The sequence below is a fragment of the Oreochromis niloticus genome, linkage group LG10 (assembly GCF_001858045.2).
Source record: "Oreochromis niloticus isolate F11D_XX linkage group LG10, O_niloticus_UMD_NMBU, whole genome shotgun sequence".
NCBI classification, from domain to species: Eukaryota; Metazoa; Chordata; class Actinopteri; order Cichliformes; family Cichlidae; genus Oreochromis; species Oreochromis niloticus.
The window spans coordinates 34,439,380-34,464,345 of record NC_031975.2 but is presented as its reverse complement, the minus strand read 5'-3'; the positions used below and the strand labels follow the sequence as shown (position 1 = coordinate 34,464,345).

Genomic DNA, 24,966 nt, shown 5'->3' with positions numbered 1-24,966 from the left:
GCGACACATGACGGCGGCTTTATGTCGCTTTTGTTTTGTCGCTACAAATGATGGCAGCACGTGTCTTTTCCTTTGATATTACATCTTAAAAAATAACGTTAGCATGAATGGTGCTTATTCATATGACCATATACCCACTGTCTACACATAGGACCTCGTGGCGCAACGGTAGCGCGTCTGACTCCAGATCAGAAGGTTGCGTGTTCAAATCACGTCGGGGTCATGCTATCTTTTTAATCCATTTTTCCTTCATAATTTTACAGCAAAATTGTTCATTGGTGAATTTGCATTTTTTATATTGTCTACTTTATTACTTAAAGTTTTCTTTATTTTAACCTTTGTGTACTGCACTGAACATGGTTTATTAAGGTGGTACAGTTACAGGGCAGTTAATGTAAGGGGAGAATTTCTCCTGAATAACTTACTCCCCAGCTCCGGTAACTAACCTCTCCCAGTACACACTCAATGTCTTTTATGCAGCACAATCAAAACAGTAACATTGTAATAGAGATCCTGAACACATCACAATACAATATCATACAATATAATCACACACACAGACACACACACACACACACACACTTTGAACCTACACTGAAGTGTTTTTATGTATGAGAATCACCGTGTTAAGCATGTAACGTATGTAGTTATAAGATTGTATATTAGTATATTATAAGAATAAGCCACTTGCTTTGTAAGATTTCATAATTAACATTAATATGCGATGTTTTACCGTGCCATGACCTATTGTGATAAGCCAAAGCCAAAAGCGTAGCCAGAGTCCTGACAGGACCTTGGCTGCTCCCTGACCCCTGCAGCTGTGTTTGGCTGGAGGACAGGTGGGAAAGTTATCCTGCAGCAGGGGGTGGGGATACTGGTCCCTATATATTAGAGGACCAGAGGCAGTCCGTCTCTGTGTTGCTCTGCTGTCTGTGCTTAAGGCTGTACACCTTGGGGGTTTGCTTTGCTTGCTTTCTGCTATGTGTTATCTTGCTATACTTTGTATTTTCTTGCTGTTCATATGATTCAGTGTATTAAGCTCTGTTCCAAGAATTCTACTCTTTTTCAGAGCATCTGTTTGAGTGTCTTGATTTTAACTGGATCTAAAAAAGTTGGATCTCCACATCGTTGGTGGGAGAAGGTTATCAGGATGGCTTTAAAATTTGCAACCACAGATGACTGAATCACCAAAAAATACATAAAGAGTTTCATGTACATAAAGCACATGTCCTGTGCAATGGCTTTTTATTTTTTTTAATAAAAGTAAATTACCCAATGAACACCTCAAACTGTTTTTTATACTTTAATTAAGCAATTTACAAAAAAATAGAGGTATGACAGTCAAAGTCGCGTAACACGTACACTTTAAATAGGACAACAAGCAAATAAAAAGGTGAGGTGATGCTCCACAAATGCAGGTATTTACTCATTCCGAAACCATTTTTCGTGCTGATATTTGGCATAAATTAAAAATAAGTTTACAAATGACAACAAAACAAAGCATTTTTACCCCAGATAACTAATAAAAATGTGCCAAAGACACGATTATTCTTTTATCACCAAAGTTCCAAATCTACATGTTAATGGTGCAGGTGGGTCAGAGTTCCATTACTGCTTATAATCATAATAAAAATTAATGGTGTTATCTTTGAGATTAACGTCTACAACAGACAACCTGCTATTCAGACCTGTTTGTGAGGGGCAGCCAATCAGAAGAAAGCTGGCTTAAAAGAGAAGGAGCTAAAAAAGCTTATGTCAGACAGAGGAGTAACTTAGGAGCTGCGCTCAAGCCCAGTATAAAACAAATAGGCATTATTTTGGACTTGAATCATACAAAGCTGCTCTAGTAGTCCAAAGATATAAAACATGGAGTCTTTAAAAGATAAAGCTCTGAAACAAAATGTACTGCTGCCTAAAGTCAAACCACGTAACTTTACACTCTGTCATTTATTCTGACCGTCCATCTGCTAGAAAATATGGATTATTACGCCACGGAAAATAATTCCCAAAAAACACGTTTTGTCCTAAAAAGTGAGGAAATGTTTGAAAGGCTGAATTAGTGAGGTGTTCACAAACCACTGAATAACTTGCTGACACATGGCTGCTTTTTGGTCTTTCCATGCGTTTGATGGCAGTTACATTTCCAGCCCTTTTATCCACACCTTGTAATATATCTAAAAACTCAAAACATGAACGTCTTCTAAAACTGACCGCTTTTCTCCCATTAATAGGACTCTTGTTAACAAAACAGCTCTCTAAGGATTGCTTCGTTGCATCTTTTTTGTGCTAGCTTGAGGAGCTGGACTGTGACTTGTGGATGCTGACTTTCTTGCGGGTGTTGTCAGTGCAGCGCTCCAAGATGAGCTCTGGGCTGGGTCGGGGAGGGATGACCGGCGCCTCCTTCTTCAGCTCGCTCTCCGAGCTGGAGCCGGACATCTCGGGAATGTTATCTGTGAGACAGAAACAACAACACGAGCGGGTCAGACCGGGATTCGAGGAATAACATTAAAGACCAAGTTCACAATAACTAAAACGGAAGTGTCAGGGTTGTTTGGTTCTAATGGTGTGGTTGAGACTCCTGTGCAGAGGTGGCACAACTTTATCAGACATTCTGTAGTTAAGTAGAAGTACAGATACTGGTGTTAAAAAAATACTCCAGTAAAAGTTGAAATAAGTCTCCTTCACTTTGTTTTGCAGCATGTTTCACAATATGGAAAAAACCTGCAGTGGCGTGAAATAATAACGCGCCTCAAATGTGTAAAAGCAAAAGTTACAAGCCTGTTTCAAAAATGTAGGGAAGAAAAGTAAGAAGTAGTCGGAAGAGAAACTACTCGAGTAAAGTACAGATACCTGAAAATTCTACAGTACAGTAACATAAGTATTTGTACTTCATTACACATCCTTAGTGTATTGGAACTTATTTTTATTACTTGTTAATGATTATAATGTGTTAACCTTCAGCCTTTCGGGTTGTGTCTACTATGCCTGGTGTATTATTGGTTAGTTATGTCACCTGCCTGTTAGTATATTTTATGTGTATTTTGTATTTTATGCTTTATATTTGTATTTATTATTGCTCTTAACTCATTCTGTGAAGCACTTTGGCATGCCTGTGGTTTTTAAATGTGCTATATAAATAAAATTGTATTGTATTGTATTGTATTACTTCCCACCTCTGCTCCTGTCAAATATCGTCCTAATTCCAAATTTGTATCACAAGAACTGTTCATTAATGTATTCCCAAGACTCTTAACACGATGTTTAACCACCACAAATATGTACTCAACCTTTGCCCTGAATTCAAGTCTACCTTTAACCCTAAAACAAGTTTCCAATCCCCAAACAGGCCTTTGAAGGAACCAAAACGCTCTAAGGTTTAATCTGATGGTCAAACTGGTTCTAATAAAGATAGCTGGCCATCTCAGTGGATCATTGGCCTCCTCCTGGGCCTAAACCATTCCAGTATTATCAAATAAGTTTGATCCATATTCAACCTGTCAAAGACTTTTTATGCCTTTTGACCTTCGTATGCAATCGTATATCTGGGCTTGGAGCTGGAAGAAGGTCCCCTTGTAGCTGAGAACTGTAAGTGTTTAATTGTTTTTATGAAGTTTTATCAATTCAGCCATTTAATTCCATTCATTCCTATTCAGTGAGGACTGTCTAGTTAGCGCTCCCTGTTGTGCGTCTAGCTCAGTTGTAACAATCCAACCTTTTTGTTGCAAAATGGGATTATGAGGAAGTCAAAAATTCTCCCAGTTTGGCTCTGGTGTATTTTTATACATCAGATTACCTGAGAGTGATGCAAAGGGGACTAGCACAGACCGCTGTCCTGTTAGAGAAAATTACAAATATGTGGAGAATTCCAGGGTGTGGGAACATTTTCAGTTTGATTTCCATCACGTGGAGCTTGCAGATAGCGTAGGGTTTCCCACATACATCACCCTGTATTAGCTTCGGCCATGCCTCAAAAGCTTTCTGTTTGTGGTAGCATATTTGCTTTGAGCACCTCCAAAATGAATAAACTGCAAAAAAATTGATTTAACAATAAAAAACCCCCAAAACTTGTAGTGTTTTTTTTTTAGACTTTTAAAAAGTAGATGTTCAAACATGTGAACACTACTACATTTATTTTTTTATTTACTTCAGAGCTTTTAAGACTTTTTAAGTCTGTGGTGGACACGTGGTCCTTACCCTGGTTCTTCCTCTCCTTCAGCGGGGACTTTGCTGCATTCTTGGAGTTCCTCTGTGGTTCGCTGAGCCGGCTGCCTTTCTGCTGGAAGTACCGGCGGCTGTTCCGGCGGTAGGTATCCTGGCTGAGCCGCTGGCGAGACTTGTTATGAATGCTCTTGGCGTTTCTGATTGTCGATCTGAGGGAGATAAAGGACAGGTGGAGGGTTTGTTAAGTTTTTGGAACAGCTGCAAGCTGCAAAAAAGGTGAAGTGATAGACTTTGTTTCTTCTTGGGTGGAAAACTGTTAGTAAAAGTTTGGTATTAAATCTGAGGCCCTTGGAAGATTTCTTCCCCTATAACTGGTCCTTGGACTCAAAAGGTTCAACATCCCCTGGATTAATGTATCCCTTATTTTAGGATTTATCCAACCTGTATCCATCGCTGAGATCAAATGTTTAACCTGAATCTCTCAATCGTCTTTGGGAACCCCAGTGTTTTAACCTAACTCATAATGGGCATCTGGGGGTAACTGAAGGCCACCAGTGACATAAGTGACATAAATCTGGGTAGCCTGTTAATTGTAATTACAAAAACCGGTAATATTATCTGTTTTTATTACATAGCTGCTGATTTCCCGTCAGCTGTGGCAGATTAAAAAGCAGAAAAATGACCCCAACACTCAAAAATAACTCCGAGCATTTCCAGGAATTTCTAACTCTATGAGCACATAAGTGGACCATAAAGCAACAAGGAGAAATGAAATCACGTCCTGAGGTTTTTTTCGTAACTCACTTCCCTTTAATCTGATGTTACACAATAAAATGACAGTGTGAGAATGGAGGAGGCAGTGCAGACCCGGCAACAGAAACCAGCTCATTATTTATTTTAATATGAGGCACAGACCTGCGAGGTGGTGGCCTCTGCCCACCCGGGTTCAATCTCTCTCTCTTTCCAGCCTTCGACAGGAACATAGAGGGGAAATATCCAGTCTCGTCTCCTTTCCTGTACAAAACAGCAGTTTAAGAAGAAAGAAGGGTTCAATGAACTTTAGAAATGTGGAATTAGTCCCGAACAACAGCTTTTCTTTAACTTTATAACCCTAAAGTGCAGCATGTTAGAGAAATACACATTAGACAACCTATTTTTTGAGTTGAGCTGAGTGTTAAAAATTTATTTTTTAAAAACTGTGCAGTCTGTATGATGTCATACAGAAAGGGGATATCCCTGATATGTTCATCTCAGGTACACAGCTGCAGTTTTAAGCTGTCTTTTTAGGAACACAAGCTCCAGCTTCTTATACCAAGACCAAGTCATGGTATAAGAAGCTGGAGCTGGAAACAAGCAGAGTGGTTCCAAGTTAAGACTGAGACCGGTGTCGAAGTACAAAAACTCTCTGAATCTGTGTTTTTTATGAATGCAGAGTTTGTGAGATCAAGCGTCTGTTAAATGTACTGAAGGTGCTCTGAAGTGAAGGCCTCGTCGTACCTTACGACCCACCACCCGTCCAGGAGCTTGTGAATGACCTCGACAGTTTCACCGACCTCCAAAGAAATCTCGTCGTCCTGCTCTGCCTTGTAGGCCTGGATGGTGATGTGCTCGTCTCCTGCAGTGACACACAGCATTTTATATGAACATGTGCCTAAAAGAAAGAGTGTCACGACCCACAACTGTGGTATAAAACCAGAGCTTCTTGCCTTCGTAGTTGGGTTCAGCGTCCTCGGCCTCATCCGGTCCATCCAGAGGCTCTAGGTATGACGCGGGAATCCAGCCTCGCTTTGACTCACACTGGCAGAACCACCAACCTGATCACAGCAGGAACATCAAATGTCACTCAGTAAGGCTTGAAACCCGAGACAAACACATAAATTGTTAAGTGTTTACTGAGGTCAGCGTTAAAGTGAGAAGATGGGTTGTTTTCTCATTGGCTTAAGTGTCTGTGAAGGTTCTCAGTCATCCAGGTCATCGTAGTCTAAGGAGCTTGGAAAGAAAAGCGTCTGGACTTCTTTAAGTTGCCTGAAGACGTTTCACCTCTCATCCCAGAAGCTTCTTCAGTTCTAAGGGTCAGTGGCGGAGAGTCCCAGATTTAAACCTAGTGGGAGTTTCCCCCCCAAAGAGGGACAAAGGACCCCCTGATGATCCTCTACCTAATCACATGATCCAAGGTGTGAAAACGGGTGTGGGTCACAATCAGCCAAGGTTTCGGGTGAGCTCATTGTGAAACCTGGCCCCACCCTATCATGTGATTTCCTGAGGTCAGATGGCCCAGGATGTGAGTGGGCGTTAAGGCGTCTGGGAAGGATCTCAAAACTGGATTATAGATGGCAGACAGTTGGTGTCGTAAACCACCGCCTCTGTTCAAAGATGGTCGCTCACAGTGGACATAAATGGCTTCTTTCACTCCTCTTTCAAACCATCTGTCCTCTCTGTCCAAAATGTGAACATTGGCATCCTCGAAAGAGTGACCTTAATTGGCTCATTGGTTTAAAAACAAACCCCCTGGTGGCCATGAGAAAGAATGCACATTTAAGGCACTTCTGCACTGCCTTCACCTTTCAGACCTTCTTTTATATACAGTGTGTGATACTGTGACTGGAAATACTGTTGATTCTGGATCAAAGTGAAGTATGAAGTATGAAACAAGAGCTGAAGTAAAAGTCAGAGTGGTAAAGGTGGTATTTAGATGTCTGTGTAGGTTCTCAGTCATCCAGGTCATGCTAAGGAGTTTGGACTTCTTTAAGTTTCCTGAAGATGTTTCGTCACTCATCCAAGTGACTTCCTGGATGAGTGACGAAACGTTTCTCTCATTGCAAACGCTACGTCCAGATAAACAGAATCAACCTTTTGGGATTTACTTACCTGGATGATTGAGCATGCATCAAGACAGATCACATAAAACTCTACTCAAACCAGTTTGAAGCACCATCAGAGTCTGCTCGGACTTTTGTTTTCTTTTGTTTTACTTCTACATCTGCAAGCTACTTTGCAACCTCTCTCCACCCCAGCTCGTCCTTTTCAGGCAGTGTCACCATAAAACTTGACTAACTCCTGTGTAACACCAACTTCCTGTTTCTCTAGAATTAATTTATCATCACTGAATAGTAAAAAAACCCAACATTCTGTTTATTTGTATCTTTTCATTTTCCCTTAACTAACATAGGGATTTAAAATCTGTACATTTATTATAAACTCTGTACTATGCTGTTTTATGTTTTGTTTTTTACATGCAGACATGTTTGATTGTTGTTGTTTTTTTTACTGATATTAAGAAATAATGTGGCTAACTAATGTATGCGTAATCTCTGTGAGTCAAAAGCTTTCCTCTAATACCATCTATCGAACCGACTTCTTTATATGGTCGTTTACAGCAGAGACAGCACGGCCAGGAAATGATGGCCATGCTATTCATAAGAAATGCCCTTTGCTAGGCTTCCTTTTAAAGAAGAATCACAAGAAAGCATGCAAAGTTTTGGCAGGCCAGAATTAAAATAGATATAAAAACCAGATTTTATGTGTGGTAAAAATTATTAGTCACTGGAGAGGTGGGGCTAGCAAACCAAACAGCAAGTCTTAATTTTCGCCTGATGTGGTTTATAGAAAAAAACAATCATTGGAAAATAAAAATTTCAGGGAAAAGACGAAGGCTATAAGATTCAGAATAACAAATAAACTCTAAAAGATTCAGTTGTTTTTTCACCGTTCTCATTTTTCTCCACGATTTCCACCAGGTCACCGGTGTGCAGAGTGATCTCATACTTGGTCGACTTTTCAAAGTCCGCAATCACTCTGTAGGTGTCCAAGATGATGGGGGCGGAAATCTCTGAGAAGTCAAACACAAGAATCTGTTTTAGTATCATTAAAAAGACCTGCAACGTCTGGATGATGATGTCTTCCAGTTTCTGAACATGTGCCCAGTAACCGTGTGGCCAAAACAAATCCCACCAAACTTTTGTTTTTATTAAAAGATTTGATCAAAGAGCTCAGAGTGTGCAGCTTTTTAAAGTCTGAGCGATTTTATAAACAGAGTTAAAAAGGAAAAAATTGAGGTGGGATCAGGAAATAGACACGTTGGCCTCCATCTCTCCAAGTCTCTTTGCAGCCCACCTTTTCCTCAGCTCCTCCCTTTCAGGGTGTCTGATCTAATCAGTGTCACATCTTTTGTCTGCTCTGTCTTGCTGCTTTCCTTCACCTTTTAGAAGGACATGGCTGCCATCACACCAAATACAACTGCTACTTCTGACCATAGTGGTCCTGAATGAATTATAGAGTGTAACACGTGAATAACAGGATCCCTGAAGGCTGTAAGTTTAAGTGAGTCTTACCAGATGCAACGCCTCTAGCCTGGTCTCTGGACACCAAAAAGGTCTCGGCTCTTTTCAGTCTGAGGAGGAAAGGATCATTTATACATTTGTTCTATGTTTAACTGCTGTAATGTAAACAGAGACGTGCGTGATGTACTGACGTGTTTGGGGCAGGTGGGTTTTCATCCTCTGGTCGGACCTTGAAGAAGTTGGAGAGGTGTTTGCAGCGGGAGATGTGAGGCGGCAGGCTGATGACCTTTTGGCAGTACTCAGCCAGGGTGCTCTTCGTGGTTTCTCTGGACTTCTCACTTTCCCATAACCACCGAGGAGCTGAGGACAGAAACACAGTCTGTGTCTTTGGGGTAATGTTTTCTATAACAACAGGAAACTGTTGTTCAAACATCCACGTTAGGTCCTCTTTTATGCTCAGTAAATGCTACCAACATTTCACTGCTAAACTGATGACACTCAGTTTTATGCAGCTGCAATAACTGATGAAGAGCTTCCTGTTTGGATGATCTACAGTCAGTATAAAAGATGCAGAACCTGTGGCTGCAAAGAGACGTCCGGCCTTGGCCTCAGTCAATGCTTTCTGTAGCAGAGATGTCATCCACCCACCCACCCACCCACCCACCCATCCATCCCTCCATCCTTACAGGGCTACTGCACTATAAAATGTCACCCCCCATGCTGCTGTCCAGGGTGTGCCCCATCTGTCTGACTTAGGTAGGTGGAAAAACATGAGTGGTTGGACCCTATGCTACGAGATATGCCAAGTTCTCAGCTAACGTATCTTTAGGAATCGCCTTCTTAGTGCAAAAATAATATGTTACGCCATCGACCTGTGTTATCTTCTTGAATTTTTCATACATTCGACTAAAGAAACGGGAACAGATGATGTGTTTGGTGACAGACTGCTAGCGCCTAAAGAACCTATTTAAAATTGATTCTTTGCCAAGCTGTCTGTTTTGTGGACACACATCAGCGGTTTATTTAAGTAAGGTGCATTTTTTATGCTTTAATGAACTTGGCTTAAACTGAGTAAGAAAGTAGCCAGTGTTCAAAATGTTGAAAAATCATCAGAAAACCTGGAGAATGGCTTTAAAACTACAAGAAGGTTTGGCTGTTTGGAAGCAAAATATAAAGAAACATTTGCACTGTAAAAAAGATTCACCTACTTTTGCATCTCAAACATGTTATATTTGCAAGATATATTTAAATATATTTATACAGATGCAGTTTTGTCTTCTCCTTCACGTCGCAACACCTGTTTTGTAATTAAAGTTTCATAAGAGGAGTGTGTAAGGTGGCAGTTCTGTTTTCTTTGAAGAGGAACAGAAAATGACAGTGAAAACAAGGACTCACACGTTTCTGTTTAAAATGAAAGGATCCAAACTTCCAAAAATCAGATGGGAAATGCCCTAAAATGTCTCTAAAAGTCTGCACGTCTCACAGCTGCTGTTTTTGCAACTGTGACCAGTAAAAATAACCTGTGTGTTGTGTCACCAGTGCAACACGCTGCTCTGACTCGCTGTATTTTGTTTGGAGAATTAATCACAGTTCTCCCACTTCTTCTTTTTCATAACGTATTTTTTCTCCTGTCTTTAAATTTCACTTTAACTGCTGCTCAAGAGCTGCATTTTGACACCGGCTGATTTCAGCTGTGTTGCGTTTGGGGGGAAAAGGAGAAGTGAGCCTGGCTGCAAGTGTCTGATAATCACAGGTGCTTCCTGAAAGCGGGGGGGGGGGTGTTTACACAGAAGAGATACGACTGGAAATTATTCTTTTAATACTACTCTGTGGTTCCATATGATTACCGGCTGAGGTATTGATTTTGACCTCTGCAGTGTTACATATAAATAACTTACCTACAGTAGGAGAGCTTCCTCTTTCTTACCTGGCAATGAGGGGATGATTCGGTCTCTCTTTTCTATTTGACCGGACTCGATGGGAAACATGTCCTTCAAAGATTTCTGTGATGAAAACAAAATATTTCTGAGCTCTGACGACTGAACTTTATTTTGTCCAAACGTTACTGAGTAGAGGTTTTATTTCGTGGCGCAGATGGACTTACGTGGAAAGTGTGGATTTCAGGATACGTCCTGTAGATGAGCTTCTCTGAGAGGTCGCTCCATTTCACCATCAGCATGTACACCTGCACACATTTAAACGGCATTTAAAGGCACAAACAGAGGAGCTACTTTCACAGTTCATCAGACGTTTAAAGACTCTCGACCCTCAGAATTGAACTCGGTGCTGTTGGTGATGTTAAAAATGCTTCTACACTCGGGGGTTTTAGGAGGATTTTATCTGAGTTTTAGGGCAGCAGAATAAGATGTTTGCAGCCTTACGTAGTGCTGACTCGGGAAGAAGCGCTTCTCGTAGCCCAGCAGCTCCAAATGCCTGACGTAGATGTCCTCCATGCTGAGAAGCAACACACCGGCGGAGTCCAACTGAGCTGAAAGACAACAGACGCGAGGCTTTTATACTGTCTGTGCGCCACGGCAAAGTTTAGTTCCTCTTTGTGAACATTTCAACACAGAGAAAAAGAAAGAAGGAAATGCTGCTGCTTTCACTTCTCGACTGTAATATCATTTTTATGATAATAATAATAACGCCTGTGTTTTACGCTGATAAAACTAAAACAGAGCACAAGTGCTTTCAGATTTACTAAACGCACACAGGTAATTACTGCAAGAGTTTCTCCTTCAGAGAGTTTCTCTTTCAGGAGGGGAGGATTTAAAGGAATGATAGAAACATTCCTTTCCTTTATTTACTTTACATTGTCCGTGGACTCAGAGACGTGTCCCCTCTGCGTCCTCCTGATGTGCTGCCTCGTGGGTTTGGGGGGTTTCTTTTTGGACTTTGCTGTGAATGAATGACAGCGACATGACAAACTCTGATCTCATTTTCAAACGCTGGATGAATTACTGTAAAAGCTGAAGGAGTCACGCTCCAACCTGTTTTAAAGAAATGCTGAAAGTTCAGAGTTTCCCTCGTTTGTTTTTCACCATCATCTAGAAGGGGAAACACAAACTCCAGCAGCTGATTGTGTGGGCTTTCAGGGGGGCTTTGAGCCGAACTTGTGACATGCTGGAGCTCTTGCAACAGGACAGGAGGAACTACCACAAAGAAACACAAACATACACACATGGGTGAAGTCACGTACTCAGCGGCACGTGGGTCTGCTTTGCCCACGCTTTTCTGTTTACATATTAATGAGAAGGTAATAAGTGACTGTGAGATAAGTTTAGATGAATGAGATTATTTTCAGGCTGTTTCATCAGTAATGGGGGTCATATTTGGACACATCCTGCTCCATGTGACACATCCTCAGTCACATTGCTGTCGCTCAGATCAGGCAGGACCAACATCTGAGGGCTGAATCAGCTACACGCGGTATGTTTCTGTGGCTTCGCTTACCCCAACACTGGGGGTCACACAAAGTTGAACCAAGGTGAAAGAGGTGGTGTTGGCATCTGATCAATCAGTTATTGATAAGTGTGCTGGCAGCAGAGCGGCAGATTTCACAGAGGAAGACCAGAATACACTGTGGGTCTGTGGGAGAATCTGATTATTACCATTATATAACATTAAATTAATGTGTTCATTTTTGTTTCTTTCCTCGGTGTGGTTTAATACTCTGAGAATAAAGAATAAATATAAAACGGTGTATAACAATCTATATTCAGCAAATACTCTCACAGCCCATTGGACGTCTTTGGAAAACATGAAGAAGGGCTCGCACTTTGGACTTTAGATGTTAAATTTTACAACTATAGAAATAACTGTGGTTAACTTTGGTTCTTTTTGGTCATACATATTTTTGGCTACGTCACCCAAACTCTCACAACCAGTTTCCGTAGTGTAGTGGTTATCACGTTCGCCTCACACGCGAAAGGTCCCCGGTTCGAAACCGGGCGGAAACAAGTTATTATTCCTTTTCCTTTTTATTCTCGATTTTTTTCTCACATTCATATATATCATAGATATATAGGTCATAAAATACTAAATAGGATGGCCCAACATGTTTCACAAGAAAAACACATCAGTGTGATGTCCAGGAATTACTTTCATTTTGATCACACAGCAAGAAACAGCGCCCCCACAAACACGCGTGTGGCCACAAATATATTACACCGGTACTAGCAACGTTAAAAGTTTGAGTACATAAGCAGCGAGGTAGTATTTATTAAATAAGGTTATACAGTTTCACATTAGTCTTCCTATGACCTTTCATCATCATCATCATCATCATCTTTATTTATGAAGCACTGTAAAACAACCACAGCTGACACAAAGTGCTGCACATTGGAAGTAAATAATAAAATTCCATATGATATAAATAAATGAAAAAAATAAATAAAATTAATTTGTTAGTTAATAATTAATTTAAATACAAGAGAAACTAAGTCTCATTGAGGCCAAAAGACAAATAATAAAAATAGGTTTTAAGACATGTTTTAAAACAGTGAAGAAGCCTCTCTAACGTGGAAGGGCAAGTTATTCCATAACTTAAGAGCCAGGATAATAAAGGCCCTGTCCCCTCTGAGCTTCCTCCTGGATCTCAGTACGTCCAGGAGCAATTCAATTCAATTCAATTCAATTCAATTTTATTTATATAGCGCCAAATCACAACAAAAGTCGCCTCAAGGCGCTTTATATTGTACAGTACAGCTGACCTAAGAGACCGACAGGGTGTGTAGGGATGAAGAAGCTCAGAGAGGTAAGGCGGGGCAAGATTGTTAAAACATTAAAAAACAAACATGAGAATTTTAAAATTAACTCTAAAAGACACAGGCAGCCAGTGCAGTGAGGCCAGGACAGGGTTATATGCTCTCTTTTACGAGAGCAAATAACCATAGCAGTCGTGCAGCGGCATTTTAAACCAGTTGCAGTTACAGTTACAGTAGACGGGAAGAAAGCATAGATCGCTGTTTCAGCGTGCTGCCTAGAAAGAAAAGACTACGCTCTTGTCAGTCGCCTTAAATGATAAAAACTGGACTTCACCACTGCTCTAATTTGGCTGTGCAACTTAAACCAAGGTCAGTAACAACAGGTTTAAAATAAACTTCCAAGGGTACCAAATCAACAGAGGAGGACTCACAGGGACCAACACCTCTGTTTTCTTTTCATTAATATTTAAAAAGTTTAAAGCCAACCAAGCTTTAATGTCATCTCGACATGTCAAGATGAGATCCCATTCTTCTGCTTTATATACAATTATATTATACATAATCTGCCACTACAAATAAATATATTATTATATTGAGTATATCATAATTTTGTCGTCATTTTATAAATATAGCATTTTCACACATCACATAATACAGTATGTTTGTTATACATTTAAAAAGAAAAAGAAAAACGGGAAAAAGCCGTCCAGCAAGAAGTGTTTCCGCCCGGTTTCGAACCGGGGACCTTTCGCGTGTTAGGCGAACGTGATAACCACTACACTACGGAAACGTCGTACTTGAAGTGTTTCTAGCAACACGTCCTATGTCTGCGACTTCATTGAGCGAATAAACGAATCATTCACCCACTCACCCCCTCCCTGCTGGCTCACAGCTTCTTCTTCTTCTTGGTTGGCAACCGATGTTAAGGCGCATTACCGCCCCCTGGCTCACAGCTCAGTGGACATGTAGATGAGAAAATATATATTTGACACATTTAAGGAAAATACTAATAAAATAAAATAAAAATAAATAAAATAAATGTTCCCTTTAGAATTTTGTTTTGCTCTTTTTTGCTCTATAAAATAGTTGTTTTCTTTTACAATCACTCATCTTAGCAGTAGGATTTACATGAAAAGATAAACAAATTAAGTTTGAGTGAAAATGTACATTTTTGCACTCTCTGGTCAACTGACTCAATGACTCAAAAAACCCGATTCACTTTGGTGAGTGACTCATTAAAACTTGATTCAGTAAAAAGAATCGAATTTACCATCACTAGTCGAAAGTGCCACGACTCAAACTCGAAACAGCGCCGAAAGACCATAGTGGCCAAGAATATATTACATCTGTAGTGGTTTAGCACTACTATAGAGAATGAACGGGAAACGGCTTAGGCCCTGTCACTACTAGAGATGGCACGATACCACTTTTTTATGTCCGATACCGATACCGATATCATAAATTTGGATATCTGCCGATACCGATATGAATCCGATATAGTGTGTTTTTTTAATCAATAAAACTGTTTTTTTTAATATCTTGCTGCATTTTGTATAAGTTCATACTCAAGTTTAAATAAACAACAACACTAAAGCTATTCTGTTATACCTGTATGTAAAAAATACACTGCACCCAAAATATTTCATAGTTCAGCAACACTGATCAATCTAATAAACTTAAACCTACTCCATCCTCCCTGTTCTGGTATTTTAAAGAGTACTTAGCAGAAATATTAAGCAACCTAACTAATAGGGTTGCAAATTCCCAGCAAAAAAAAATAGGGAACCACCCCCCACCCTCCACCTCATGATGCTTAATCGATGTAATCAACTTTAATTTGATGCAGGGCGGAAAAAAATGCACAGAAATAAATTATTTTTCAAGAATAATTAAATAGATTCAACATCTTTCTTCAACAGAATTGCAGACTGCACAGATGGTACCTTCCCAAAGGAAAAGTACTATAGCTTACTAGGGTATATTAGACTTAACAGTTACTATATACAGTAATGGACTTCTATACATTTTACATCAGATTAAAACTTTGGGTGTAAGATTCACATAATTATTTATTAAAAGCGAGACATTTTAAATGAGAATAAGAAAGAAAAGTATGTCTTTGTGCCCCCTTTTCCCTGTTCATGCCCTATCGGCCCCTCTGGCTAAACTTTGCTAGATCCGCCCCTGCACAGTTACCAGCCGTCAGCTACGTAGAAAAGGATCCTGGTGTAGAAAGTAATATTAAATAAATTCTAACAACAGCTTATCAAGGTTAAACGTGCTGCTGTTGTTCAGCCGCTGGTTTCCTCTTTCTGGTGCAAAGTGGGCCAAAAATAAAGAAGAGAGACGGACTCACGACAAAAAAGCCGATCAGCTGATCGTTAAGCAGTTTCACGATTGAAGTAGCAACAGGAGAGGGAGAGAGAGAGAGAGAGAGAGGCAGTCGCTCCATATATTGGTTGTTAAGCTTAATGCGGGAATGCTTTACAAACATTCAGAGATGAACTTGCACACTTGCTTTACTTCTCTCTGGGATAACTTCCTCGGAGATTAAATGCTGGTTTGGTAGCGAGGCTACAAATACACACAGCCGCTCTATCACATGACGCATACTGCTGCAACGTGCTACGGTTATGAGCCGAGTTACGCCGTGTCGCAAGTTTTGTGAGCTGCTTTTTTGATATTTAATGGATCGGATTACATTTTTTATTTCTCGCCGATATCCGATCCAGTAATTTAGGTCAGTATCGGACCGATACCGATACGTAATATCGGATCGGTCCATCTCTAGTCACTACTAGGGCTGGGTATCGTCAATGATTGCTAGAATCGATTCGATCCACGATTCAATTCAATTTGATTCGATTCGAATCGGGGAAATTTAGCTTAAGACGGTCAGAAATATTATAATTCAGATCATGCATCAGTACATTTCCATATTTTTGTATCTATAAAAAGAAAGCTGACACTTGTGAGACTTTATCAAAGGTGTAAGCATCACAGCAGATGCCTTTGTGTCAAAGTAGCTGAAGATAAAACACAGAAAAACAAGAAGGTGATTTTCCTGGCCTGGGATTTTATAAAAATATTCTGCAGTAGATCAAAAACTAAAGAAAACCATTAATCAACATATGAACATTACCTGATGCTGCTGAAGTGAAGCAGAGCAAAGTTACAAAGGTTTTATTAGAGACACAGCTAAGAATTTTGCAATTTTGCATAGCTTTAAAAAGTTTAAATTTGTTCAGTAGCCCATTGAACAGCAGAAATGAGGCTTTCTTTTTGGAAGTAAGTAAAAGGAAAAACCAGCGGCCGACAGCGCTGTAAGAACGGTAGACTTGTGCGTAACAAGCAAGCGAATAATGCAGAAAACAGATTTTTAGACGGGAAACTGTTCTTGAAGTACAGAGAGAGAGAGACAACGAGCTGTGCATGAAGTGTGATTTTATCGTGGTGGAAGCAAAACAGCAAAAGTCAGAGGGAATCCATGACGATGTTTATGTGAAGCGCAGTTTGGATCTTCTTTTGCTGCTGGTTCAGTCAATATTGTTTGGAGAGAGATAAAACCTGCAGCTTCAGAATCTAGCGCAATAAGGACGTAAACACAAAGCGCGGACCCGCTGAAACATCAGAATCAGTGAGTTGTCGGCTTTCAGCCCCGACCGTGTCCATGCCGTCGGGTGAGAAAGGCGACGTCTCACTGATTCTGATCCGTTGGTGGGTCTGCGCTTTGTGTTTACGTCTTTGTGGTTTTGAGGTTTAACCTGAGATTCTGGCATTTCAGCCAAAATAAATTTATATTAAAAAATCGATTCTGGATTTTAATGAGTCAATATCATGTTATCCAAGCTAGAATCGATTTTAATCGATAAATCGATAATCAAAACCCACCCCTAGTCACTACCTGATCATACCGGAAACCCGATCGGTACCACGCATGTGCGAAAGGTGTCTACTTGTGGTCGAAGCATTTTACGATAGTTACGACAGTTTACAATAGTCAGAGTATCTGTTAAGATGTTAAGAATAATAAGTATCTGTTAAAATGTTTGCAATAATGAAACATTTCAATATAGTGTAGACAAAACCGAAAAATAAAAATATTGTTACGGATCAGGACTCCCCCATCCTCACTGCGCATGTGCAAAGTCCGACTGTACAAATCGGGTCAACCCTTATTCTTCTGTTTTGTTTAATGGAGGTTTACTCTCCAGTGTACGAGGATACCGCCACCTGCTGACCGAGCTAATGAACCCTATTGTAAACTGAATTAGCGTCATTACAAATGCGTGTAAAATTTGATTTAGTGATAGTTGAGTGTGTTTATGCTTGACTGTGTGGAGAGGATTGTTGGAATAGTGATGATGATGTCCGCTATCACTGTCAATTGTCAGTAAACACTTAATCTGGCTGATGAATCTTCACATGAGATATTACTAAGTCTGTATTATTAAGTCTGTAATTAGACGCCATTCATCTTATTTTACGGCGCTGTTGTTCAATCGGGGGATGCTCTCTGTTGAGCAGAAAAGCATGAATTTCTTTGTATACGGATTATTCATTGTTTAAATGTCCCGGGCAGTCGAAAAAGAGGCAGAGCTGTTGAGAAATGCTAGGAGCTAACTGGGCGCTAACTGTGTCATTTAAATACATAACTGTCGCAATGTTGGCAAAGAGAGGAAGTGACATAAGATTTGCGCATGTGTGGTACGGATCGGGTTTCCGGTACAGATCGGGTAGCGACAGGCCCGTTTAGCTAAACAATCCCAAAATACAAAGACAAAACCGGATATGATACCTTCTCTGGACACATCAGAACAATAGCACAATCACATTGAAACAGCAACAGTAGTCAGATGAGTAAAAAGTATACTGCAATTTGTCCTTATACCACACTCCTCGTTAGTATAGTGGTTAGTATCCCCGCCTGTCGGAGGTTCGATTCCCTGACAGGGAGGCAGCTTTCTTTTTCCTGTCGTCTTCGCTTATGTGCCGAGTCTGCTCTAAAAGAACGTACGTACCTGAGCCCGCCTACTATCGTTGGAAACATAAAATGATTGGCTAGAATCTAAAGTGTATCACAGCTCAGGAAAAAAAAGCACCGAAATGTGCGCTGCTTTTCGGTCTGGTTACTACCGTTTATGTCAGAACCGGTGCCATCATGGCACCGGATACCAGTACCCATCCCTAGTTGTCTGTCTCCATGGTGACACCCCACCAACCCTGAACTGTGTAAGCAGAGGAGAATGGATGGATGGAATAATAGATGGCAATGGAGAGCAACAATTTAAATTTGAAATATTTCATATTCAGAATCTTGACTACAATGCACATGGTGACAAACATGTTTATTTACAATTATCTTCTCTTTTTAAAATTTAGTGTTTCTTTGTTCTTTTTATCCTCTTGTAACCCTGGTAAGATTTACAGCAATCAGGAGTACAGGGTTCTTTGAATGCATCGTAGTTCTTGTCTGATAGTTTAATTTCCGGGCTTGCCCTGAAGGCATCACCTGCAGCTCGGTGTGCGTGAAGGTGTGGTGTAGTGATGGTAAATTTGATTCTTTTTACTGAATCGGGTTTTAATGAGTCACTCACCAAAGTGAATCGGGTTTTTTGAGTCATTTGAGTCACTGAGTCAGTTGACCAGAGAGTGCAAAAAATGTACATTTTCACTCACACTTAATTTGTTTCTCTTTTAATGTAAATCCTACTGCTAAGATGAGTGATTCTTAAAGAAAACAACTATTTTATATAGCAAAAAAGAGCAAAAGAATTTCTAAAGGGAACATTTCTTTTGTTTATTTTTATTTTATTAGTATTTTCCTTACATGTGTCAAATATATATTTTCTCATCTAAATGTCCACTGAGCTGTGAGCCAGGGGGTGGTAGTGCGCCTTAACATTGGTTGCCAACCAAGAAGAAGAAGAAGTAGCTTCGAGCCAGGAGGGAGGGGGTGAGTGAGTGAGTGATTCGTTCGCTCTATGATTCAGCACAGGAGGGAGGGGGTTAGTGAGTCCTGAGTGATTCGCTCGCTCTATGATTCAGCACAGGAGGGAGGGGGTGAGCGAGTCATGAGTTATTCGCTCGCTCTATGATTCAGCACAGGAGGGAGGGGGTTAGTGAGTCCTGAGTGATTTGCTTCCCCTACGATTCAGCGCAGGAAGGGAGGGGGTGAGTAGCTCAAATGTGCTGTTAGCATGTCAGCAGAGCGATGCTACTGTGAACCGAGGAGCTATTGTCTTGATGTGAGCTTCTACTCAGGGTTTTTTCTTCCAGTTCAGAGCAGAAATGTTTTTGTTAAGATACTGGATGTTGTGTTTTTCTTCACAATTTGAATTATAAGCTAGATATATTTCTACTAATGAAATTAGTTTGCTAACAGCAACAGGGATGAGTCAGTGAGTCAGTTGCGCTTGTGAATCATGATTCACGAGTCAGTAAAGTGATTCTCGAGTATTGAACGATTCGTTCATGATTCGCGCATCACTAGTGTGGTGTAGAGGAACAAAGATGGCAAGGAAAAACTCCATGCTGCCACGAAGCACAGTTTTTCCCAGTTGAAAGAGAGAAAAGAGGTTCAATTAACATTTGTGAGAGAGCTGCCGTTAGCGGTGAACCATAGACGGGTACCTACCTCGAAGGAGTTGGAGTGTTTCTTCGAACTTTTTGAACTATTCTGGTGAGTTAGCTTAGCTCACTTAGCACCGCTATTGCAGTTCAATGCACTAAAAAAATAACTAACCAGTCAGAATAGTAGTAAATGTGTTTAATGATGTTTAAGATGTGTTTTCATAGTATTGCGATGTTGTGACAGTTTTGTTTATTATGAGTGTTTAGTGTTTTTTCCTTTCTTGGGCCTGCTAGTTCAGCCGCGGCCAGCTAAGTGGTTATGCGCAGTTCATGTGCTGTAACTGTGCTGTAGCTGTAACTGCGGGTGATGCACAGTAATGCCAGTGTATTTATTTTAATATTTAAAAATAACCAAGGACATTAGGAATAAGGACTTTTAAGGAATATGGACATCTAACATTCTGCATGTTGTGTGCAGACTGGTTTTTTTGTTGAGGAACAATTCCATGTGTGCTGCATAAGGAGCTGCCATCGCAGATCTAGGACACTGTTGCTGCTGTGGAGGCCTTCTGTGTGTCAGGACGCGACTCGTTGATGCCTGACGTACCAGGAGGGCGGTAGGAAAAAAACAAAAGGAAGTCCACCTGAGATACACTTTATCATTTTCTTTTGCTACTTTTTTTCCGCCTGGAACTCAGGTTGTTTTTTGTTCTCAAACCCAAATAGACTGGTAACTAAATGAAACTGATATCATAAAAACTGATGGTTGACAACCAGTAAAAGTCTAGTGGTACCACATTTTCTTTTCTTTTTCCTTTTCTTTGGGGTGTTGAAATATTGTATTTTCTTTCTTGTCTTACATCTGTTTTGATTGTTTCAATTATTCTTGTGATGCATTTGAGATGGTTACTGCATTTGAAGGTATCCCTATGTTGAGGATGAGTAAAGGGAACTGATCCAAAGGAAATATATATATAAAGCAAACTGTGTTTCACAACCCTGTGGTCGTGCGTGTTATGTGGGTTGGAAGTCTTATTGCTCTTACAGAGTTGCTACCGCCAATCTCCTTCCCAAACCTAGATTCAGATATTGTAGACATTGCACTTGGGCGAGCAGTATAGACCATCTCTTTATAGATAGAGGGACACACGTCCAGGTTACACTCTGATTAAAGAACTGCTGTAACATCTGTGTGCAATATTTTTTCATTAATGTTTATTCTAACAAAACTACAAACTAACAAATAGAACAAATCTCTTCTTTGAGTCATGTCAGATGTGAGAAAAATATGTGTAGTTAAAAAAATGAGATAACTAGACAACTATTGCACCGACATGTGTCTGAATTAGTCTGGAACATTTTTGATCTTTACAAACAGCTGTCAGTGATCATGCGCCTGCGTCTGTAATTCTAATAAGTAAGAAGGTCATTACGCCAAGTAAAACTAGGAGATTTAATAGATCATTGCTGAAAAATGAAAATGTGATGAAATATGTGTAAAAAGAGTACTCTTTATATTTAGACTGCCTGCAACATCAGCATCTGTGCCTGGGAAGCAGGAAAAGCTGTGATGAGTAAAATCATTTCTTTCTCATAACATGAAAAGAAGAAACCTTCAAATCCTTAGAAGAAGCCTACAAGTCCTGCCAGGAACAGGAAATACTGAACAAAATACATAAAACAAGACTAGAATTAAATGAAATTATTCAGAAAAACTCAATTCTTAGTACAAAGACTTTTGAAAACTATAAAAAATCCCCTCGATTTCTAGTGTTAAGTAAAGCAGTTTCACCCCGGTTCTTTTTTATTCCTCGGGCCTCCAGAGACTACACCGGACTCAGTAGTCATTTCACAAAACCTTTATTCATCTTCAGTCATGCATGCACCTTCTAGAAGGGAAGATGTGCAAGGCCGGTGTCCCTCTGCAGATCTTCACTTCTTTGTTTGTTACAACCAGTTTTATAGAAGTGACCCCATCATAAAACCCACATGGTGTGTTGTAAACTCTGTGTTTGTGTATGTATGCGTGAGCACGTGAGTGAATGTGTGTGGGCGTACCTGTGTGTATGTGAGTGCACGCACGTGAGTGAATGTGTGTGGGCGTACCTGTGTGTATGTGAGTGCACGCACGTGAGTGAATGTGTGTGGGCGTACCTGTGTGTATGTGAGTGCACGCACGTGAGTGAGTGTGTGTCTCTGTGTATGTGACTTCCTGCCAGTCATAAAGAGGGCCATCTCCCCTCACCCAAGCTACACCAAATTCCTTTACAAAACATACAACACATATTACAAGCACTGAGACCCCCACTCTGCATCCACTGGGCCATTGGCCTCTTGTTGTCTTACTTTTACAGCTACGCATGTGGAGAGTCTCCTGCAAACCTACTTCTAAGCTATGATGACAATTATGAACTTTTATTACATTCAGCGACAAGCATCAACATCAGCTTCCCCCAACTGTAGCTTCCTGTCTCCTTTTATGACAGGCTGACCCCCAGTGTCCATAAATTCCTCTTCCTCTACACAACTACACACACTCTCAGGCCTATCACTAAACCAAACTGAAACACAGACAAATCCTTCCCTATTCCTCTAAACTAGTGCTGGACCCTCTTATCTAAGCAAATTTAACATATTATATTCTGTTAATTGTTTTCTTGTACTCACATAGGACACTGGAGGAAATTCTACCATCTCACACTTCTGTTTAATAGGTTTTCTGTTTGACGTTTATTCAGCTGTGTAAAAACTATAACTTTAATCTCAGCCAAACCGATTTACTCAGGAACAAATAAAACACTGAAAAAAGCCAAACAATAAAATTTTTAAGTTATCTAAGTGACTTATATATCATGTTTAACCTGAGTAGCGAAAGACCGCGGGGGGTTTGAAAATGATGTGCCGGGAGTTTGCTGTTCTCGCCAGCTCTAGTGAGCCTTGAACCCCGGCTAGCTATCGAGCTCGTGGGTAACAGACGTCTCTGAAAACGTTGGAGCACTTTTGCAAATATGGGATGCCTTGATAAATCGAGCAGATAATTGAAGTGTACACAGCTACTTTCTCACCTGAAAATATGTTAAAAGTTAATAAGGGTAAGATATTTTATCAGCATATAAATGATTATATATCTCTAAGCATAGATGATTATATGTTTCTAAGCACAAATGACAATCTTAAAAACATCAACTCTCACAACTGCTAACTCTGGTTCTGTTAATTCTGGTTATGTTAACCCCTGTTTGTTCTGGACCTGTTGATTCAAGCTCCATGAACCTAAGAAACCGTTTTAACACTGCTCTTTCTGAGTCAGCTAAGACTGTTTTGTCAAAAACTGCTCGTCAGGGTAGAAAAAGTTTAAAACCTATTTTTGATTAATCTGTTTTTGCTGAGCGTGCCCTCCTGCCTATCTGTGTTTCTGCACCCAGGGCAGCTTGGACACACCTTTTTCCTACACTCATTACAGTTACTCAGGTAAGGGGGGCTAGGGCCCAGTTGGTACTTGCTTCGGTTTTCAGGCTGGCTGAAGCTCTGTCACCTCCTGCACCCTTACTAGTTCCTTGGGTAGGGACAGCAGACGCCCAGCCGTTGCTGGTGCCTGTTCTGGCTCCTAGGGTAAGGGCTGCCGTGAACCAGCTCCCTCCTGCGCCCATACCTACTCTGCTCCGGTACCCATGTCAGTCCCCAAGGCGAAGCCCACCAGGACACAGCCTGTCTCCTGCACCTGTACCTACTCCTCGGGTGCAAGCGGCTAGTGTCCAGCAGGTGCCTGCACCCATTCCTGTTTCCGCTGGAGGCTTAGGTGAGCCTGTCGAGTCATTCCCCTCGTGTTCTGAAGACTCAGGAGAGTTAGCTCAGCAACTATTACAACCACCATCACTACTATCATTACAAACACCACTGCTACAACCACTACAACCCTCTAGCTTTGTTGTTAGCTCTATTACCAGCTCAGTCATCCATTCTGTCACCTGTTCAGCCTTCTGCTCCGTTACCCATTCAGTTATCAGCTCACTCTCTAGCTCAGCTATCAGTTTTGTCACTAGCTCAGTCCCCTGTTTTGTCACCAGGTCAGTCTTTTGCTCAGCCATCTGTTCAGCCACCGCCTTCATAGACTGAGAGCTCTGCCAGGCTGTCTCAGCTTCCTGTCTCTGCTGAGAGCTCGGGTGAGCCATCTCAGCAGTCTGCAGCAGCCTTCACCGAGGACTCAAGTGAACTCATCTGGGCCACTATGGACTGTGTGTTGCGTCGCCAGAGCTCCAGCACCCGCTCCCAGTCCAGGAGGGACGTACCGCATACCGGTAAGGTGTCGAGGGGGTATACGCCACACTTTGGTGCTGGAGTATGGTGGACTAGGGGCTGCACGCAGACCCTAGTCCACTAAAGTTTAGTTCGCCCCGGAGTATTACTGGAGGCAGATTGGGTGGAGGTGAGGTGTGTGCGTGTGAGTGTCGTTGCTGCAATACCTGGAAGCAGTGCTGCTGCGCACCATTTCAGCAAAACGTGTGGAGCAGGCACTGTTTCAGGTCAAATCCCGTGTCGGTATTCCGAAAAAAATACTAACTGACCAGGGCACATCGTTCATGTCTCGCACACTGAAGGAATTGTATGAATTAAATCTATTCGGACCAGCATCTATCACCCTCAGACTGATGGGTTGGTGGGGCGGCTGAATAAGACTTTAAAGTCCATGATTCATAAGTTCATTCACGAGGATGAACGCAATTGGGACCGTTTTGTCCTAGCAGGCAGGGGGAGGCAACCGCCCTGTTCTCTACATCAGCCGGAAGCTTACGGACAGAGAGACTCACTACAGCACGGTGGAGAAGAAGTGCCTGGCGATCCGGGGGGTGGTCAACTCTCTACGTTACTACCTCCTGGTGCTCCCATCCACCCTCTGTGTGAGGTGTGGTCTTTGGCCTGCTGCAGCGGAGGGTTAACGCAGTGAGGTCAAAGGGCACCAGGGAGGCGGGGAGGAACAGGTGCGATAGACTAATTAGGGGAAACTCTTCTTTTGTCTTTCAGTGAGAAGGAGGGTTAGGAATGACTGAAAGATTAATTGGCTCTGTTTTGAGTTTTGTTCAAAAAAAGAATGACTTCATATAGGGAAAAATATATATCACATATGCAAGACACCCCAATTCAACCAGACCCAGAACTGATCCAGAATTAAAACAGGCCTACAACAGTTCAAAATCAGGGACTTCATGGTGTTGTTGCTCCCAATATTCTCTTAGACAACCTCTGAG

General features: G+C 41.1%; 1 protein-coding gene and 3 non-coding genes across 4 annotated transcripts; 2 read left to right on the top strand and 2 right to left on the bottom strand.

Annotated features, from left to right (window-relative positions):
- Positions 1 to 151: 151 nt before the first annotated feature.
- On the top strand, positions 152 to 223 carry trnaw-cca (transfer RNA tryptophan (anticodon CCA)). The gene has a single exon. It is a non-coding gene; the product is annotated as a tRNA-Trp (tRNA).
- Positions 224 to 1,287: 1,064 nt separating this feature from the next.
- ncf1 (neutrophil cytosolic factor 1) lies at positions 1,288 to 10,929 on the bottom strand. Its single transcript, XM_019363632.1, has 11 exons — positions 10,823 to 10,929; positions 10,546 to 10,626; positions 10,369 to 10,444; positions 8,633 to 8,801; positions 8,493 to 8,551; positions 7,868 to 7,990; positions 5,868 to 5,975; positions 5,659 to 5,776; positions 5,077 to 5,175; positions 4,195 to 4,370; positions 1,288 to 2,450 (listed from the first exon to the last, which is right to left on the bottom strand). Exons 1-11 carry the CDS (start codon positions 10,892 to 10,894, stop codon positions 2,287 to 2,289), a joined length of 1,245 nt encoding a protein of 414 aa, XP_019219177.1. The 5' UTR covers positions 10,895 to 10,929; the 3' UTR covers positions 1,288 to 2,286.
- Positions 10,930 to 12,327: 1,398 nt separating this feature from the next.
- On the top strand, positions 12,328 to 12,400 carry trnav-cac (transfer RNA valine (anticodon CAC)). Its single transcript has one exon. It is a non-coding gene; the product is annotated as a tRNA-Val (tRNA).
- A 1,464-nt stretch (positions 12,401 to 13,864) lies between these two features.
- On the bottom strand, positions 13,865 to 13,937 carry trnav-aac (transfer RNA valine (anticodon AAC)). The gene has a single exon. It is a non-coding gene; the product is annotated as a tRNA-Val (tRNA).
- Positions 13,938 to 24,966: the final 11,029 nt, after the last annotated feature.